At 41.3% G+C, this 20,973-nt stretch overlaps 1 protein-coding gene across 5 annotated transcripts in view; it reads right to left on the reverse strand.

Annotated features, from left to right (window-relative positions):
* Positions 1-20,973, reverse strand: part of LOC107378276 (BAR/IMD domain-containing adapter protein 2) — a 131,777-nt gene that overhangs the window by 20,957 nt on the left and 89,847 nt on the right. For all 5 annotated transcript variants that reach the window (XM_070551323.1, XM_070551325.1, XM_070551322.1 and 2 more), the window contains exon 6: positions 14,198-14,335. In XM_070551323.1, the coding sequence (XP_070407424.1) occupies positions 14,198-14,335 (138 nt within the window). The remainder of the gene's footprint in view (positions 1-14,197; positions 14,336-20,973) is intronic.

Genomic DNA, 20,973 nt, shown 5'->3' on the forward strand with positions numbered 1-20,973 from the left:
ACATATGATATGCATTAGAAAGGGGTTTATAGATGGACTTTCTCTATAATATCTTGGTACCCTCCACTGAACTACATAATGAAATGATTACCATTTCAGCCAATTTTACCCACTGATGCAGAAGTGTTTCAAGGCAGATGAGAGCTAGGAGTGATGGAAAGGCACACACAAGTGGAGGATGAAGGTCAGGGCTCAATCACATTCAAATTCCAACATTGTCTGGTTGTCTGACTGAATCAAGATATCTACACTTACTAAAGGTTCCATATCATGCTATTTTAACTCTTTATAGGACTGAAGTTTATTTTTGGACACTTTCACTCACATCATAAATGATGTTGGTGTGCCTTTTCACGGACTCTTAGAATTACGGGATTTCATCCACCCAATGCCCAGAGATCAAGCTAGTCACACTTTGTGCCATCCCATCAATCAGCACGAGGCTATGACGCGCCAAGCTTTACTATGTCTGCAGAACTAGAATACTGCTCAGTCGCCTCCTGTTTTTACAGACAGATCTCTAAAACGAACAGTGCTAGGTTTATGGAACTCTCTAGTTGTGCTAAATAAAGATAAATGCGTTGTAAATGTTAAACTTAATGAAGTTGGTGAAATAATAGCATGAAATCAAATCTGCCACAATTGAACATACGCCCAAGTAAAATAAATTCTGTACATTTTTAGGTAAAATCTATTGATTGTCAGACGTAATCTTCATAATCATGGTAACAGTAATAATGACAATAATAATATTCAATATATTTAGCAGTTTAAAAAAAATATTTCTATGGAAAATGGAGAGCAACAGTTATTGTGCCAGCCAATCTGGCCATCAGTAATAATGAAGAGGAGAAAGATGACAATGAGGCAGATGCTTAAATATATAATATTCTAATAATCTATATTTGATCCGAAATTATATCCATTGAACACATGTTTTTACAAAATATTCTACAGTAATCTCTTTTCATAAAAATATACTATATTGTTTAATAATTGTGATATATTGTGATATATTAGTGATGTAATGTTCTAAAATTAGGTAGATTGTTTTAGTGTCTTTTAATCATCTATATTATTCAAAAATAATGTTTAAGTTTTCATGATTTGTATTTTGGGATTTCTTTTAACAGGGCCAGTATCCACATTTGATCCTTTTGTGGCCAAACATTTCACATTGCAAGACAAGTACCAGTAACAATAACAGAATAAACAATCAGGGTGCAGCACGCCACGGTCTCCAGCAGAGGATGGCGGTGTTTCAAACCCTCCCAGCGGGCGGGGAGAGCTCATTCCTGGTCCGGAGCCGGCCCACAGCAGCGCGGTATACATAATTTGGTATATAAATCACTTTGGCATATAAGTCGCAGGACCAGCCACACTACGAAAAAAAGTGTGACTTAAAGTCCGGAAAATACGGTAGTAAGAATGTCCACTCTGGTACAGGTGCGTCATCTGAGACATGAATGTTGCAGACTAAAACATTCTCAGCAGCAGGATGAAATCAACCTCTCGCAGGTAGGAGGAAGTGGGCGTTAGTGACCTCCTTCCAGGCAGTGTTGCCAACTGTCTCCGACAGACAGTAGCTGAAGTTCGCCAAGAAAGTCACCCTGATGTTGCCGGATGACATCACACACTAATTTGCATATTGATGATGACACTTTAAGCATTCTCTTGATGAGCTTCAACAGGTAGTCCTTCAAGAATGTTGGAAAACCATTTCAGGTGACTACCTTTTGAAGCTCACTACAAGTCATAACAAACTAATAATCAGAGCAAAGCGTGGCTTATTTGAAAAAAAAAATAGAATACAAAACATGTTTTCAGTTATTTCCCCTTTTTGGGTTAAATACATAACGCCACATGCATTCATTCATAGTTGTGATGCCTTCAGTGAGAATCTCCCAATGTAAATGGTCATGAAAGTAAAGACAACACATTGAATGAGAAGGTGTGGCCTTTACTGTATGCGTGTGATATATATATATATATATATATATATATATATATATATTAATATATATATATATATACATACATATATATATTAGGGGTGGGACTCAATTAAAAAATATATCTAATAAGATGCTTTGCAATAAATCTTAGCAATTTAATCATTCAATCAATCAATACTTTATTGATCCCAGAGGGAAATTAGAGTTTCAGTGCACACAATTCAGAGATCAGACATGCATGGGCAAGAATTCATGAAAATTTGCCCCCAAACAATTTTTTTTATTTAAATTTTTAACTCTGACAGTTCACCACTTAACTTTGTACCATTTTGAGCTATTCAATGGACTTCAATGACTTAAACTGCAATCAATTACTGGAAAAATTGGGGCGTTCTACAACTTCTGACTGAAAATCCCAGTAACTGAGAAGATTGTGAAATACTCAGACTGGCCCGTCTGGCACCAACAAACATGCCACGCTCAAAATAGCTTAAATCACCTTTCTTTCCCATGCTGACATTCATTTTGGAGTTCAGGAGATGGTCTTGACCAGGACCACACCCCTAAATGCATTGAAGCAACTGCCATGTGATTGGTTGATTAGATAATTGCATGAACTCATTCACTGCCAGCCGTTTCCTGATTGCTAAAGCCTTTCGCTCCGTTCTCACCGTTTTTACTGTTTTTTTAAGAGTCACAGAACGTTGCGGAGACATTTCAGGGATGTACAGTGCGACATATGTTGCAGGTGCAATGAAAAGTACTCTCTGTTTGATAAACTACTTTAAAACATAGCACTCGTGCATCTTTTCAAATTACTTTTTTCCTCAGAACTTTATTGAATAAATGTGAGTTGCTTTTTATTTTGCAAGGAAGATGCCTTTTACTGGTGCACAATGTGCTAACAGGCGCTGTGGAGGAAAACTGTTTGTGTACACCTGCTTTTTCCAGTACAGATTCAGTAATTACTGATAAATCTGCTCCGCAGCAGCGAAACACATCAGGAACAAATAAAAACAGGAAGCACCAGAGGATATATGCAGACATAAACAATTGTGTGTAACTTATATTTTTTGGGGGTGGGGACACTTTGAGAATGTTACTGTGGTCGTGCTTGGAGCGCATCAACGATCAGCGATCTGCATCATCTCCACCTGAAAGAATCCCCGGAGAGTCCGCAGACCATATCTAGCTCGTTTCCATCGACCATTTTGGCATGCAGGGTACCTGCAGGCTTGAGGGAGCCAAATTTAAGACTTTTTAAGACCTTTTTTAAGGCCACTTTGACCAAATTTAAGCTATTTAAGCAGGGCAGCAGTAGGCAGCTCAACAGGTTGAGCGGGTTGTCCAGTAATCGGAAGATTGCAGGTTCGATCCTGGTTCCTGACAGAGAATTCTGCTGTTGTTTCCTTGGGCAAGACACTTAACCCACGTTGCCTGCTGGTGGTGGTCGGAGGGACCGGTGGTGCCTGTGCTCGGCAGCCTCGCCTCTGTCAGTGCGCCCCAGGGCAGCTGTGGCTACATCGTAGCTCATCACCACCAGTGTGTGAATGTGTGTGTGAATGGATGAATGATACACTGTAGGGTAAAGCGCGTTGGAGTCCTGACTCTGAGAGGCGCTATACAAGTGCGGGTCATTTATCATTTAAACTATCATTTCCAGCTGTTGCCTGGAACCGGTGCTAACCACGCCACGATCGTGGGATTAGCCATCCAGTTACCATTAAACTTGCACTTCCCCATGGCGCAAGCTCCCACTAGCTTAACCAGCTGATGTGCTCATCTAAAAATAGCCCCCTTTCACAGCCAGCTGAATGTGTACGGTTCCGCTTACGGCAACATCGTACACAAAAAAGGCTGAACACCAACGAAAATTTTATAGAAATAAAAGAATCTTGTTTATTGGGTCTTTGGTCATTTAAGACCTCTGGAAACTGTATTTAAGGATTATTTGTCATTTTGAAGGATTTTTAAGGCCTTAAATTTGGAAAAGCTAATTTAAAGCTTTTTAAGACTTCTTAAGGACCCGCGGATACCCTGGGCATGGAATGGGAAGGTTCGGATAGTTCATTTTTCTGTTCTGATAGTAAAACCGTTCCAGACAACCTAATCGGACCACACTAGTCATGGGACTTTTTGGCCCGCTTCAGTTGTTGGTCCAGAAATTTCTGGAGCGGTTTGGTTAGGGTGTACACAACACGGTCCATTGACTGGTTGGCAGAAATGCGTCACTACATGCAACAAGCAAAACAAGCAGAGTTCCATGTTTGTATTTTCATTGGTTGTATGTGAATGTGAAAAAATGCCAGCAAGTAACAGTACATTTTGGTCATCTTCTGAGCTCCATTAATTCCTCACCATTATTGTACGAGTCCACATTCAGGAAGAGCTAGATGGATTAGTGAGGAAGGTTTCTATCTCAGCCGATGGCAATCCAAGGATCTGAGTGTAAATCAGAACATCGTCGGGCCAAGCTGAAGAAACTAAAAGCCAATATAAAAAAGTTAAGGACAGAAACAGTCGGAGAGGATTTTTTTTTGCGGATCGGAAATGGGAGAAATACACGGAGCTGCTGCGATGCACTGGATGTTCTTTATAGTCACAGACCACCAAACCAAGGTAGGCTGAGACTCGGCGACCACACTCTGGAGTCACATGTGGAGCCTGTGGTAAGCATTTAGTTTTTGTCTTTAGTTCTGCAGACCATTTATTGCAGCACAAATATACTGAATGGTTGCTGAACATTGCAGATGGATAAGTGGATATAAATAATGTAATGCAAGTAGAACCAGAATCATCTGTCGGGCTTCCAGAGGAGTCCGTCACCCTTACGGTTGAGCCGGGCGCCCCTTTGCTTCCCCATAATTTGAACCCTGGTTTCCCACCTATTTTAAATGGGTAAAAATATGTTAGGTGGCTTTTCCCCCCAAAACATAAAACATGTTTACATGGAAAGACTTTCTAACATAAGATAAAAGTGAGGGGAAAAAAAGAAAAAAAACCTGAGAAATTCCTAATGTCACAAACTATGAAAAAAAAATGTGTCCAAAATGGTCCAATATGAGGTCCGCCTAAATTTCTATCAACTAATACCTCTCTAACTTTTCTATAGGGTAGGGCATCGTTTGATTTTGAATGATTCCGATTCCAATTCCTTGTTTGGATTCCAGTTCCTATCGATTCTCGATTCAGATTCTTTCAAGACATTCCATGCTTGACATGAGCCAGCTAACCAGAGGTCCTACTTGATGAACAACAACATCACCTTCATTTAGACAAAAACATGTTTTGGAGACAAAAAGAAAAAGACTTGCAGCACAACCAGTGTGTTTGTTTCTGACCACAACAAAAGTCTGGAAGAAGCCTCTGGGATGAGAGGCTAAATGTCTCCAACATATCCAGAAACACCGAGAGGGTGCTCGCTGCAGAACCACAAAGGCGGAGCTGCACCAGAGTCAGCCCCGCCCATTCACGCAAACTCAGCCTAGCTCACTGACTTCCGTTTTTGTTTTTCAACTTTATCGCAAACTAACCTGACCCACATGAATTACGGCTGTTACTAGTTTACAGTCGTTAATGCTATGTTCTATGCTCCAATTAAACAAGATAAATATAACTTGCTACATGAATTCAAGATATATTCAAGCCTGAATATATCTCGAAATGAAAAGATTTCTTTTAGCAAATATCTGCCCACAGCCGCTTTAACAAAACTGCCGTACAACAGCATGAAAGACTATCGAATGGGTTCTGGTAGTCCAGTGGCAAGATCGTCTGAATCAAATTTTGCTTTCCCCTCAGCTGATGCTGGTTCGATTGTCGGTGGGGTCGGCAACAATCTATTTAGCCAGCTGAAACATTTAATTTGTTTATATTTTAGTTGTAATGTTTATTTTTAGCAAAATATTCATGTCTCTACAAGTTCTTTGAATTTGGTCGTTCCTAAACAGCATTTTAGTTGAAACTCTGCTCACAAATGGACTCACACTGGCTAAATAAACAAATAAATAAATAAAAAACACATTAGTCATTATATGTTAAACGGTATACCAGTAAATTGTTGTAAACTGGCAAGTGTAGCTAGAAATGAAGAAAATGGGTTGTAAACTATCTAATCCTTCTGCTGCTGGGAGGCGAACCTGCGCAAAACTGCAGGTCAACCTGACTCCATAACCACTACACCTGATAAAAATTAGGTGGCGTTACATGTAATTGTGCTACCCAGTGTGTTTTTGTAGATGGGATGTATGATTTTTTCCGGCGGTGTCTCAGTAGAAGTCATTTCAGAAATAATTTGTCAGAAAATTCACAGAATATCCAGATTTGAGAACCAAGACCAGACCCGCTTCGGGGAAGGAGACCAAATTGAAGCTGAGATGGGAGGAAAATGCATGAATGAGGCCAAAAATGGCTTTGGCATGTTTCTTATGAGGAAATGACGATATAACACGATTAAAAGTTCCAAAAGTTAGATTTTTAATTATATGGAACCTTTACAAAAACTGTTCAATTAACTTCTCAACTCCGTCCTCAATCTTGTATTTTTTAGCTATAACACCCTCTTTGTTTCCAGAATGCTATCAAGTCTGACAACCGGAAGGAATTGGACTGACTCTGATGGAATGGGCGGGGCTGACTCTGGTGCAGCTCCGCCTTTGTGGTTCTGCAGCGAGCACCACTTGGAAACGCCCAGCTGTTTTCAGCTAAAACTCTCAGGATGATCATGTCCAGGATGACTGAGAACTACACCTCCAAGCTGCAGCAGCATTCAGTCAGAACAGGAAGTGAAACTTAGATGTAGCTGCTGTCAGTAACATTTATTGTGGCGGTAGCTGGTGTGGTCCACCACAGAAAAAGCTTCTCTAACATGATGACTTTAATTATTCTACAGGTTATTGTTCAGCCTTCTGACGCTCACTCACGCACGCACGCATGCGCACGCGAGCGCGCGCACACACACACACACACACACACACACACACACACACATGAGTATTGGTGAGTGGCCGTGTCTGACTGCTGACGCTCCGTGTGTGTTTTTATTTCTGCAGTGAGACAAACTCACCTCACACCATCCAGAGTTTGTTCTTTAAAGCTTCTATTAAATCCACCGTGTTGACGTATTTAACACGTTACGTCTACGCTGCAGGAGTTAAAAGTTTACATTACGGAGTAAAAGTTCGGCAGATGCATTTGTCTATATCTGGGTGGGGGAGGGGGGACTCGGTGCTGCACACAGACAGCTGGTGTGATCAGCTCTGAAAAGCGTTGATCACAATTTGCAGATCACGTTTATTTTTCAAGGAGAACGGCCGCGGACTCCTCTTCTCTTCAGTCGGCATTCTAGGAATCGAAATAAAAAAACTGAATGATTCCGGGAAAAACCAACAGTTGGAACCGGTTCCAATAGATGCTCGACCCTACTTTCTATGCTTCTTTTTTTTGCATGAATTTTGAGTGAGCAATAGGATTGTCCAGATCCTATCCTGTGGATTTCTAGATGTTCTATGCTGCATCTGGGTTTTTAGAAGGAATTTTAACATCATCAATTGATTCCTTTTTCTTATTTTTGCTGTGTTCCAGATCCTGTTACTCTCAATCGGTGACATAAAAGTTGCTTTAGAAAATTTTGAGTAATTTTAAAAGTCTTCCCTTTATCTTGACACCAAAACAGTTCAAACAAACCTTGTAGTTTATGAGATATACTCAATTCATTTTGGACACATCTTTTTCAAGAAAATCTCTGCAAATTGGCCTAGGATTCAGGAGGTTAAGTTACAATGGTTAATATAAATATGTCCAATGAAGACAATGCCTCTTTACAGACACGAGGAGGCACAGTATTAAGGGAAGAGCCAGCTGGCTTTTGATTTAAGAATAAGTCTTTCCAACTCAATTATGGATACGACTAAGTATACCCTGAAGATCTCACAAGAGACCTGCAAACCATCCCTCTTCCATTTGTTCCCCGTAAACCTACATGCTCACCTGCAAGCCCTGGTAGCATCAGAGAGCAAGGCTCCCTTGCAAGTCTATGCTTCCTAACCTTAGGGGGAGGCATCAGATCCAGTATATTTTTGCAAAGCAGATCAAACTCAGCAACCCTCTCCGCATTTAAAACATGGCTGTTTTTAGCCTGAACATCCCTCACACCAGGATGGCAGAGCAAAATGAAATCATACAAAACTGATGAGTGATCAGAAAACACAGAAGGGACAATCTCAGCAGGGACAGCAGGGACACCAAAGGAAAAATAAAATAGATCCAGAACATGCCCCTTAATATGGGTAGGACCCATCACCTGTTGTGTCAAATTCAAATATCCCATCATGTTCAAAAAGTCTCCAGCTAGAGGGTTATAAGGACAACACACATGCATATTCAAATCACAGAGAAATAAAACATGATCATATTTCAATAGGCTGTCAGCCACTGGATCAGCAAAATCTTTTAAAAAGAGTCCAACTTTGGTGGACGACTGATCACCCCCACAGTTAGTCAAGGAAATGGGCCAAGTTCAAACAAATACAGCTGAAAGGAGGTAAGTAACACTGAAGGAACGAGCTGCCTACAGTTGAAGCTTCTTTCCGGAGTATTTCTCTTATCTAATGTCACCATCTAGTGGCTGACAAGCATATCACACAAAAACGTTGTTCCTTTGTTTTTTAAGATGGCGACTTCACGTTTCGGTTTATAAATGTGCTTCTGTAGCCGACAAACTGAGCTAAAACACGTTGTTTTACGAGTATTATTCTCATGTCATGTTATATTTTCAATCATTTATATTTTAGAGACCTTCTTGTCCGCAAAAAGTTCATCAACTCTGCATCAGCCGAGGTATTCCTTAAATGTGAAGCGTCTAAGCGGCAGTCTAACGCTATTGCTTAGTTCTGGTCGGCGCTCAGTTTCCTATTGCACGGAGCTCTGCCGGGCAGGGGGTGTGCTTAGCAAAAAATAAATAAAAAAGACATATTGCTTATATTATATCACGGTACATGATAAGATAATCACTTTTACGGATTTCTAACAAATCATACAGAATTTCTTAAAGAGGAAAACTCCGGAAAGCAGCTTTAAAACAGGGTTTGTAGACGACGACTAGGCCTCCACCTCTGCCAGATGATCTATGAACATTAAAATAGTCACAATCCACAGGTACCCGTTCCAACAGGGTAATCGAATCAGCCAGAGGGATCCAAATCTCACAGATGCACCAAACCAAACCGGATACCGTACAGAGCCTCCACTCTGTTGCACGTAGGCTCAGACACAGATGCAGCATGGAACACTGGCACACATTCCCAAAACCCACTCCCCTCAAACAAAGCCCCGGTGCGGAAGAAGCACACTGCGGGACAGACTCTCCATCAAAACCCACCAGCAATACCAAGCAGGGCGCCGGTGGATCCAACAGATTCTAACGAACAACAAGTTAACAGCCAGGCCCAGATCGCACAGCTGGCTCCTTTCTGGACTGAGGTAAACAAGCCTGCAGCCACACCTCGCTTTCCCCGCCAACTCCACCCTGACAGATTCGAGACCCAACGCGGGAAAGCTGACAGTGAAGAGGGATGAAGGAACAGGAATTCAGGATCTCCCCAATCCTCGAATGACGTTCAAACCTGATCAGCAGAGAAATGGAGCTCTAGACACGATTGTAAGTCATCGATGGAGCAACATTTTTGCACAAATAAACGTAAAAAATATTATAAAGCAAGAAGAAAAAATTAGGACAGGACAGACAGCGTGGCACATGAAGACAGTGGGAAAAAAGATGAGATTCAAGATTAGATTCATCACCTGTTTAAACAATCTCAAAGTTCAAACCTTTGTACCACAGAAACACCGCAGCTCTTTTTGTTGACACTGCTTCACTTTTGAGTTGCTCAACTGCATTTTCCTTGCCAATAGTTTGCTAGTTGTTTGGGGGGGATGTTCTATGCATTTACCACAACAACGCTTGGTCATTCGTGTCCCAGAGCTGGGAGCGTCCACAACGGCAGACTCGCAGATCTTTGGCTGCAGTGGACCAGCAAAGCTCAATATCCTCGGTCAGCTTACCTAGTTATGATTTTAGTACTAAGTTCTACCGCGTTTTTTTTTTTTGTGCTAAAAACGCCCAGGAAAACTCCGTTAGCTTTGGGTTAGTATGTAGCTAATGCCTTGCTGATCTCTCTGCAGCGCTCCAGTTTGTCATCTCAGCTGGTTCTGTTGACAAAAGTTAAACTTACTGCCAGTGTTAACTTTAATTTTCTATTTAGTTGCTGGCCGGCCGGAGCTTGGCAGAAACTCCCCATGTCACCATGACTGTTGTGCCAAGGCACAATAGCCATTTAAAAGACAGACAATTACCGCAAAATGTGCGCATTGCCATGCCAGCATGGCGCATTGATAAGACACCATTGTGGTAATATTATGCTGATCTGGTGGCACTGTGTGTTTGAAAAAAACGGCCATATTGTACTAGAAATCCAAAGGTCAAAGTGGGTAACACCCCCTAAGGTGGTAGAGAACGACTGAGCCAAGCTCCTGTGGGGCTTTCAGATCCAGACCAACAAACAGGTGATGGCGAACCAACCGGACGATGTGTGATTAACAAACACCAGAGGACAGCCGTTTTGGTTAACGTGGCATTACCAAGTGATGCAACATCAGGAAAAAGGAACACGAGAAACTAGAGAAGTACCAGGGCCTCAAAGAAGAGCTTGAGAAAGCCTGGAGAGTGAAGACATCGGTGGTACTCGTGGTCCTCGGGGCAGTAACCAACAAACTGTAGGAGTGGCTAAAGCAGATCCCAGAAAAACCATCAGTTTTCCTCTCATTATTATCCATTTAATCTTTTTTATGCGCTTGTGAAGGAACTTAATAAAACTTTCTTGTGTTACTCCAATAATTCAAGGAGGAAAACCAAAGGTGAAAATTGTTTTCAAATACAGGGAGTGCAGAATTATTAGGCAAGTTGTATTTTTGAGGAATAATTTTATTTTTGAACAAAAACAATGTTCTCAATGAACCCAAAAAACTTATTAATTTCAAAGCTGAATGTTTTTGGAAGTAGTTTTTAGTTGTTTTTTTTTTGTTTTAGCTATTTTAGGGGGATATCTGTGTGTGCAGGTGACTATTACTGTGCATAATTATTAGGCAACTTAACAAAAAACAAATATATACCCATTTCAATTAAGTATTTTTACCAGTGAAACCAATATTACATCTCCACATTCCCAATTATGCATTTCTGACATTCAAAAACAAATCAGCGACCAATATAGCCACCTTTCTTTGCAAGGACACTCAAAAGCCTGCCATCCATGGATTCTGTCAGTGTTTTGATCTGTTCACCATCAACATTGCGTGCAGCAGCAACCACAGCCTCCCAGACACGGTTCAGAGAGGTGTACAGTTTTCCCTCCTTGTAAATCTCACATGTGATGATGGACCACAGGTTCTCAATGGGGTTCAGATCAGGTGAACAAGGAGGCCATGTCATTAGTTTTTCTTCTTTGATACCCTTTCTTGCCAGCCACGCTGTGGAGTACTTGGACGCGTGTGATGGAGCATTGTCCTGCATGAAAATCACGTTTTTCTTGAAGGATGCAGACTTCTTCCTGTACCACTGCTTGAAGAAGGTGTCTTCCAGAAACTGGCAGTGGGAGTTGAGCTGGACTCCATCCTCAACCCTAAAAGGCCCTACAAGCTCATCTTTGACGACACCAGCCCAAACCAGTACTCCACCTCCACCTTGCTGGCGTCTGAGTGGGACTGGAGCTCTCTGCCCTTTACCAGTCCAGCCACGGGCCCGTCCATCTGGCCCATCAAGACTCACTCTCATTTCATCAGTCCATAAAACCTTAGAAACATCAGTCTGGAGATATTTCTTGGCCCAGTCTTGACGTTTCAGCTTGTGTGTCTTGTTCAGTGGTGGTCATCTTTCAGCCTTTCTTACCTTGGCCATGTCTCTGAGTATTGCACACCTTGTGCTTTTGGGCACTCCAGTGATGTTGCAGCTCTGAAATACGGCCAAACTGGTGGCAAGTGGCATCTTGGCAGCTGCACGCTTGACTTTTCTCAGTTCATGGGCAGTTATTTTGTGCCTTGGTTTGTCCACACGCTTCTTGCGACCCTGTTGACTATTTTGAATGAAACGCTTGATTGTTCGATGATCACGCTTCAGAAGCTTTGCAATTTTAAGACTGTTGCATCCCTCTGCAAGATATCTCACTATTTTTGACTTTTCTGAGCCTGTCAAGTCCTTCTTTTGACCCATTTTGCCAAAGGAAAGGAAGTTGCCTAATAATTATGCACACCTGATACAGGGTGCTGATGTCATTAGACCACACCCCTTCTCATTACAGAGCACATCACCTAATATGCTTAAATGGTAGTAGGCTTTTGAGCCTATACAGCTTGGAGTAAGACAACATGCATGAAGAGGATGACGTGGACAAAATACTCATTTGCCTAATAATTCTGCACTCCCTGTAAATGTAGTAACAAAACAATGAATACAGAGTTTTTCCTTTTTCCGCTGCCAATTCGTAAAGAGACTAGCCAGCACCATGTCCAGTGACGAGTCGTACGTAAGGACTAATTTCTACTAACAAGTTTATTTTACAACAGTATTTACTGTTAGTACATCTTCTGGGCTCAGAATCAGCTGTTTGATTTAATGAGTCCGCCATTTTATACAGTCCTAGCCTCACCTTGCCAAGTGGCTTTTAACCCTTTTGGCTGGGAGATGTAAACACAAACCCAGTGTCGTACCAGTCAAAATAAAATGTTGCTTATTTATTTTTTAAACCAAGCTTTTAAAAGAGAAACTATATGTTTATTCTGCACCTTTAAATGCACCGTGGAGGTTTTTTTTTGGAAAGATAGCTTTTTATTAAAATGTTCCATATTCCATGTCTAATGTTTCACCAAGATCTTCCAATGAAGATCATCTGCCTCTCTTCTTCCCCTGATGCACACATCACTCTGGAACAGGGTACATCTGGAATCATCAGAGCAGGTTTTAACAATGCGTTGGACATTAACCTGATTTCAGGAGTTTCTGCAATCTCCTTGAATGTTTTCTCTGCTTGATGAATGCCAATGATCTCACCCTTCTCAAAAAAAAAATTATTTTTCCAGGAACCAACTCATTGCACCAGTAGCTTGTTGCCAGCTGAAAGATAGTCGCCCATGCAGTAATTAGCCAATACGATGTTTGAACCTATTTACTTAGTTAAATCCAGGTGGTGACATTTTTTGGGCCAGTCAGTTTACTTTAGTCTGCTTATTATTGTTGCAAAACAAAGCGTAGACTGAATATTGTTACATGACATCAGTCAGCTTAGGTGAAAGAGCGACTCTTCTATGGTGAGATAGCCTGAGATTTAGAAACTGAATATAAATAATTCATGCCAAGATAAAGGTGCTTTTGCACATTCGATCTGTAGCAGATGCAGAGTGAAATCCTGCCAACGGAGCTCTCAGTCTGCTTCATCAGCTCTCGCTGCTATGTAAGCTAGGACTCGGCAGTCAGGAAGGAGAAAAAATCAAGATCATCCGATAGGCTGAGATATGAACCAGATCACCCAATCACAAAACCACATGTAAATAGTTGCTAGGTGTAGACAGAAAAAAACTTTCTGCTTCAGGGAGTGTGCTCGATGCTGCCTCCAGGTGGACAAAGTCAGAAAGGACACCCACTGGATTTGAAAACCCTGTGATGTGTCCCGGTGTTTTTTTTTTTGAGGTATAGCACATATAAACTATGGCTTTTGATCATGACACATTCCTTGTAAATATATGTACTGTACATAATGTAAATGTAAATATACGTATATAATTTTGTGGCTTGCTAAATCTGATCATGTCTTCTGCTGGACATTTTGGGAAGAAGCGGAGGAAGGCAGAAAGTGTGGAACTCCATTTTAAGCATTACAGCAATTTTACATGAAAAACATCCTGGCATTTCATTCAACATGTTCACTAGTAAGCTACTGGAAGAGCTAATGATATTTAATTTCTTCTAGTAATAATGTAATTGTGGCATATCAGTCAAACCAGAAAAGGTGGAGTAGCAATCAGACATCAGTGATTCTTCTGTGACTTTAAAACACCTTAGCTGCTTTCACGTTCCACTTCGAATATTACCTCTAGCTTTCAACTATTACATTTACTTCCCAGTTAGATGAGAAGTGTATAAGTGAGGATTTATTTAATCTCGCCGTCAGAAAAGAAACTCAGCAGGAGCTCACCTGCATCTCCTTCTCGCCATACTTTGACGGGTTCTTGCTGCCTTGGCTTTTCCTTCGTAGCTTCTTTAGCTCTGCCTGGCATTTCTCCATACTCTCTCCTTTGCTCTTGTGTTCCATCTGGTACTTCTTCAAGGCAGCCTGTATGGAACAGCAAGCAGCAAAAAGATTTAAATCAAACCTCCGAAAGCTATTGCATATTGAAAAGTGAGTTTTAGTAAGTGAGTAAGTTTTATTCATATAGTACTCAAAGACAGATTCACAAAGTGCTTCACATATTGTAGATCAAAACAAAACAGTCATAAAATAATAATGATCTTAAAACAGAAATGGATTAAAATCCAAGAAATAAAATCACAAAATTATAAAATACTATAAAACAAATGAAAGATGATTACAAACTTGAGTTAAAAATAAGAAAATAAAAGGGTCTTTAGCTGTTTTTTAAAAGTGTCCAGACTATCAATACTGCGTAAGAATAAAGGAAGATCATTCCAGAGTCGGGGTGCAACAGTCTGGAAGGAGCGATCACCTTGACTTTTGTATCTGGTCTTTGGAGCTTCTAGAAGGTTCTGGTGTGTGGACCTGAGGGCTCGGGTTGGAGCATAAGGCTTCAACAGTTCAGTAACATAGGGATGAGCTTGACCATGTAGAGCCCTGAAAGTTCTAGTCAGGACTCTAAAATGAACTCTAAAGTTAACGGGTAACCAGTGCAGAGGCATCAGAACAGGAGTGATGTGTGCTCTTCTGTTTGCTCCAGTTAGGAGCCTCGCTGCAGAGTTCTGGACCAACTGAAGGAGGTCAAGGGCTTTTTTGTTATAACATGTGAAGAGTGTGTTACAGTAATCTAGACGGGAGGAGATAAAGGAATGGATAACCATTTCAAGTTCATGTTTTGACACCAACCTTCAGTTTGGAGATATTTTTTAAATGTTAAAAACCGTTTCGGACCAACGTTTTTGAGTGACCTTCAAGAGACACTGACTGGTCAAAAACACCACCCAAATTCAAAAAGTTTGACTTGACGGCAGAGGATAAGTGACCAAGTTGTTGACTAATCAGGGGAACCATGCTCTTAGGGGCAATGATCAGACATTAGTCTTTTCAGAGTTTAACTGAAGGAAGTTATCTTCTAGCAAGCTGGTGATAGCTGACAGACACTCTAGTCATTCAGACAGTTTATAGAACTCTGAATCCTTAAAGGGGCAGTACAGCTGAATATCATCTGCATATAGGTGATAAGAGACATTATGAAAAGATTCAATTACCTGTCCAAGAGGGTGTATGTACAGCAGAAACAACAGTGGACCCAAAACAGAGCCTTGGGGTACCCCACAGAACAGATCAGTGGAATCTGGCATGATTTGGTTTATACAGACACTGTAACTTCTGTTAGAAAGGCACGATCTAAACCAGTCTAGAACAGTTCCAGAGATCCCCACCGAGTCGCCAAGTCTGTTAATTAAGGTGCTGTGATCAACAGTGTCAAAGGCTGCAGAAACAGCTAACAATACTAACACTGTGAACTCCCCGTTCAGATGAGAACAGATCAATTTTATTTATAAAGCGCATTTTATATGACGAGGAGTCAGAACAAAGCGCTGACAACACAGACTATAATATTTACATAAAGCCATTTAAAATCCTTAAGACAGAAAAGATCAAAACAGAACTAAAAATTAAAATAAATAAAATAAAAGACTCAGACTGCGTCAAAAGCTTGCCGATATAAGTGTGTTTTCAGGGCGGATTTAAATGATGACAGCGAAGTTGCCTGATGCAGCCGTTGTCTGCAGCCATCATAATGTCACTGGAAACGTTAAGCAAAGCTGTTTCTGTTGAATGCTTTTTACCAAAACCAGACTGGAATTTATCAAAACTGTTGTGTAGTTCCAGAAAAGTAATCAGTTGATCTGCCACAACTTATTCCAGTATTTTAGAGATAAAGGGTCATTTAGAAACGGGTTTGTATTTTTTAGGCTGAGATGAGTCCAAACTTGCTTTTTTGAGGATAAGTTCAATAACTGCATGTTTGAAAACAGATGGTACAGAGCCAGAATGTGGAAATAAATGAATAAAATCAACAATGCATGGACCAATTTGGTCAAAAATCCTAATGAACAAGGTATTAGGAATAATGTCAAGAGGGCATGACGTTGGTTTAATACATTTCTGAATGAGGCAAATGTCCTGGAAATCTACAGGGCTAAAGAAGGGCCCTGATTGGGAGGAAGGTGGTTGGATGGGAAAGTAGGAAGTGGATAGGGAAGGTGAAAAACGTGCCGATATTTCTAATTTTACTCTCAAACAATGCTAGAAAGTACAGTCAGACCTTGAGTAAACTGGCATAAGAGAAAGAAAGAAAAAAAAAGAAAACAATGTTTTATACAGAGCCTCTCAAGATACAAATCACAAGGTTCTTCACAAAAACTAAAAAATTAGAACATAAAAAAAGATTTTTAAAAATTATTAAAAATATGTTTAAAATGTGAAAAAAATTGTGATAAAAATAATGTTAAGAAAAGGGAGAGAAAAAAATGTATATGAAAGAGAGAAATTGGGATCCCGGGAAAGGCGGAATAAGAGTAGAACAAGGACAGGGTTGTGATAAAGGTCACACAAAAGCCATCTTGAACAGGTGAGTCTTCAGCTGCTTTTTAAAGGAGACCACTGAGTCCACTGGTCCCAGGCTCAGGGGGAGAGAGGTCCAGAGTCTGGGGGCCACAGCAGCAAATGATCTGTCACCTTTGACCTTTAGCCTGGTGCTGCACAACCAGTAGGCTTTGATCACTGGACCTCAGGGACCTGCTGGGGGTGTAGGGACTAAGAAGATCACCAATGTAAGATGGTGCTTGTCCATGTAAGGCCCTATAGACCAGAACCAGGATCTTGAAATGAACCCTGAAGTTGACTGGCAGCCAGTGAAGCTGGAGGAGAAGCGGGGTGATGTGGGTGTGTTTGGAGGACTTGGTCAGAAGCCGAGCACAGGCGTTCTGAACCACCTGTAGACGGTTCAGGGAGGTTCTGCTCAGACACGTGAAAAGAGAGTTACAGTAGTCTAAGCGTGAGGAGATGAAGGTGTGGAGAACTGTCTCAAGTTCAGAGCGGGACAGAATGGGACTCAGCTTAGCAACGTTCCTGAGATGGAAGAAGGAAGAGCCAACAAGAGAACTGACATGAGAATCCAGGGTGAGAGCTGGGTCAAAGGTCACGCCAAGATTCCTGATGGAAGGTTTGGTGTGGAAAGCAAGCTGACCAAGAGAGTCTCTGACTTTGGGAACCAGCTTGTCTGGGGCACAGATGAGGATCTCAGTCTTATCTTCATTCAGCTGAAGAAAGCTCCCACCATCCAGGTTTTGATAGAGTCTAAGCAGGTGTGTAACAGCTGCAGCTTAGACATCTCATGGGGCTTAAAGGAGATGTACAGTTGGATGTCATCTGCATAAAGATGGTAGGAGATTCCTTAAAGAAGCTCAGGATGTGCTGAAGAGGAAGCAGATAGAGGAGGAAGAGAGGCGTGAGGTGAAATAATCTGGTTTTAATGTGTCAAACAGAACTTTAGTTATTTTTGTTTACAGCAATCAGCTGAGTAAAGTAAGTGGCCCTGGAACTTATCACCATTTCATCCAAAGATACTATCAGTTCTTTTAAGTGCAGTTTGACTTTCTAATCTGGTTGACTTCCAATGCCTCTCGGCTCTGCGACATGTCCTTCTGAGAGTGAGACGGTAAATGTTTTTGACTAATCCAAGGACTTTTCCTTCTTTTAGATAAAACAATATCTGCGTAACGGGAACCACCCTAAGATACTGCAGCATCGCTTGTTCAAACTTGGATCATTACCATGAACTGAGCTGCTGTCAAATAATCTAGAGAATCCATCCACTGCTGACTGATGATACGTCTCTTTGATTTCGGTTTGTGAGGGACAGATTCAATGTTAGATAGGACATGAAAGAAAATGCAGCTGTGGTCACTCACATGGATATCTTCAACATGTAAATGATCGAGTCTGAACCTTCAACCTATTGAGAATACAGGGGGATAGTGGGCTGCCAGCTCTCACACACTGAACATGTGACATACACATCTGACCCCCATGACACGCTCTCATAAATCCAACAGAACCGTTCGGGCTGATTTGATTCGGGTCCGGTCTCAGGTCATAACTCCAGTGCTCAGCCCTGCAGTACCACATCTGTTTATCATCATGAAACAAGAAGAATAGAACCTGCAACCTTCTGACTACTGGACAACCCGCTCTACCTGTTGAGCTACTGCTGCCCTAAACTTTACATTTACATTCATCTTTGCAGTTCTTTTACTTTCTGGGGCACATTTATGTTTCAGCGAGCCTTTTCACCATGACTGATCATTTTCTGTTTTCCTGTTTATGTGGAGAGTCTGGATAACCTAGTCTTTTAATTCAATTCAATTCAAGTTTATTTATATAGCGGCAAATAATGGCAAGAGTCGTCTCAAAGCACTTCACACAGTAGATGGAGGCACTTTGGAGGCAGGGTTGCATTCTGCCCTCTACACTCCGTTAGTAGAATATCACGCAAACACACAAAAATCTGAGCATATAAAAAATTCTAAATGTGTAGACAACCCTTTTCAACCACAGCAGTTCAGATGATAAGGAATGTGTCCGTCTTTAGATTCAATCTGAACCAAACCTGGCAAGATCTTTTGAACCAATTCTCACTTCTCAACTAGAAAAAGATTTAGCTGATGTTTTTGTAAAACTCATGGTCAAAAGTGTGTGTGTGAGCAGCTGTGAGCTTATGGTTGTGATTTCCAATAATACAACAGAATAATGGCAAAGTTATCCCATCCCCCAAAACAAGGCTCAGAAGAACTGCTGTACACTTAGGCTGCAGCCCACTCGTTCTAAAGATATCACATGTAGGCCCACTCTACAGCACTCACACACACTCTACAAGAGGCTTATTATAATCAGTCTACCCCTGATGGTTCAGTAGACATGAAATGTTGCAGAAACAGAACTTAACACACAGACATGTTCACCACAGGCTCTGTTATAACAATGTTTGAATTCACTTCATTTTTCCCGATTATCACTTAGGAAATCAAACAAAAAGTCAGTAACGTTTTTCAGATTCGGTTCAACAGTATAATCATTTTTAATTTGAAAGTCAGACATCTCTAAGAATTTTTTGACCTTCATCTTCATCACTTTGTTCGACAATGGTCAGGTAGAAGCGCTGCAGTGGGGGTGCGCGAGCTGCCGCTAGGGGGTGCGCGAGGTGAAAAGTGTAATGGCTGCGGAGCTCAGAGAAGTCTGTCACATGTCACCATTAGCGTAGCCAGAAACTCATTTGTGGGTGCGCCTAAGAAAAAGTAAGTGGGCCCAATAAATGTGATTTAAAACAAGTATATTTTTGCGTGTGTGTGTGTGTGTCCTCCGCATGTGCCCTAGCTTCATAATAACAATGCGCCGAGCTTCAGCACTCTGGCCTGCACACGCCGATATGTTCCATATTTGATCATTTTTAACGGTGTTGGAGGAATCTGAAGGTGGCGAGTCATTCTGGCAGATTGTAATTAACACCTGTCTCATGCAGGTGTTCTGACATTGTAAACCTCACACACAGAACATTGTGGATGTAACTAAATAAATCAAGAAATGATTCCCATTCAGGCTATTAACAGCGCGCTGAAGATCCGAAGTTCAGAGTGCGTCTGTCAGAGGTCAGACGCGTTCCAGCGGAACCACGGCTCACGGGTGCACAAGTGAGCACATCTGGGCTGGGCAGAAGGAATTTACTACATTGGTTTAAATAGCGCCGATAACAAGACGTGGTGACTGGAGCGGCTCATGGAGCTGTGCCGCATGCGCGCGCACACGCACACACACACACACACAGATTCAAGAAGCGCGCACGCTGCGCAAACTCCGGCGTGCCGTCAGACTGAAGACAGAAATGAGCGCTGCCTCCTCTGTGATAAAAACTTTTAAGAGGTTTTATAACATTTTTCATTCCAGGTCAAATTAAGCTATTAGCTTCTATTTTGGGATGATGTATTAAAGTCGGGAACGCTCCAGCCAGTGACTCCGAACCTGACTACAACTCCTTACTGCAGCATTTGTTATTCCAGTCCGCGTGGCAGCGGATCGCAGATTCAGCCACACCATAAAACAGCAAAAAGTCGGTCTGAGGCAAAAGTGAACCTCATGGCTATATCTTTTCCATCTTGTCCCCTGTAGACATTTGATTACGCACAAGTAGGTGACCAGTTCAGGTTTACGCAGAGCAGAAGGAAGGAGAGCGCTCTGGCCGCACAGGTTAAACGTTCCTACTTTAAGAAAACCGTTAAATTGCATTTTTTATGTGCTACCTGGGCACTCTAAATATTTATTTTAAATTAAATCAAAGGAAATTGTAATGGTATCGAATGTTTATTAATTACTATTTAAAAAATGAAAGTGATGGGGAAAAAGGTCGATCATATTTTTTTAACCCTGTCTGTTTAGCTTGACGTCTGAGATATATATATATATATATATATATATATATATATATATATATATATATATATATATATATATATATATATATACATATATATATATATAGCCATGCCCTGATGTGGGGGCTGCGTCGTCATGGCCAGGACATAGAAGGGGGTGCGCGGCTAAATAAGTTTGGGAACCGCTGGTCTAGAAGTTCCGAAGACCAGATACAAAAGTCGAGGTGATCGCTCCTTCCAGACTGTAGCACCCCGACTCTGGAATGATCTTCCTTTATCCTGACG

This window comes from Nothobranchius furzeri, chromosome 5 (assembly GCF_043380555.1).
Source record: "Nothobranchius furzeri strain GRZ-AD chromosome 5, NfurGRZ-RIMD1, whole genome shotgun sequence".
NCBI lineage: Eukaryota > Metazoa > Chordata > Actinopteri > Cyprinodontiformes > Nothobranchiidae > Nothobranchius > Nothobranchius furzeri.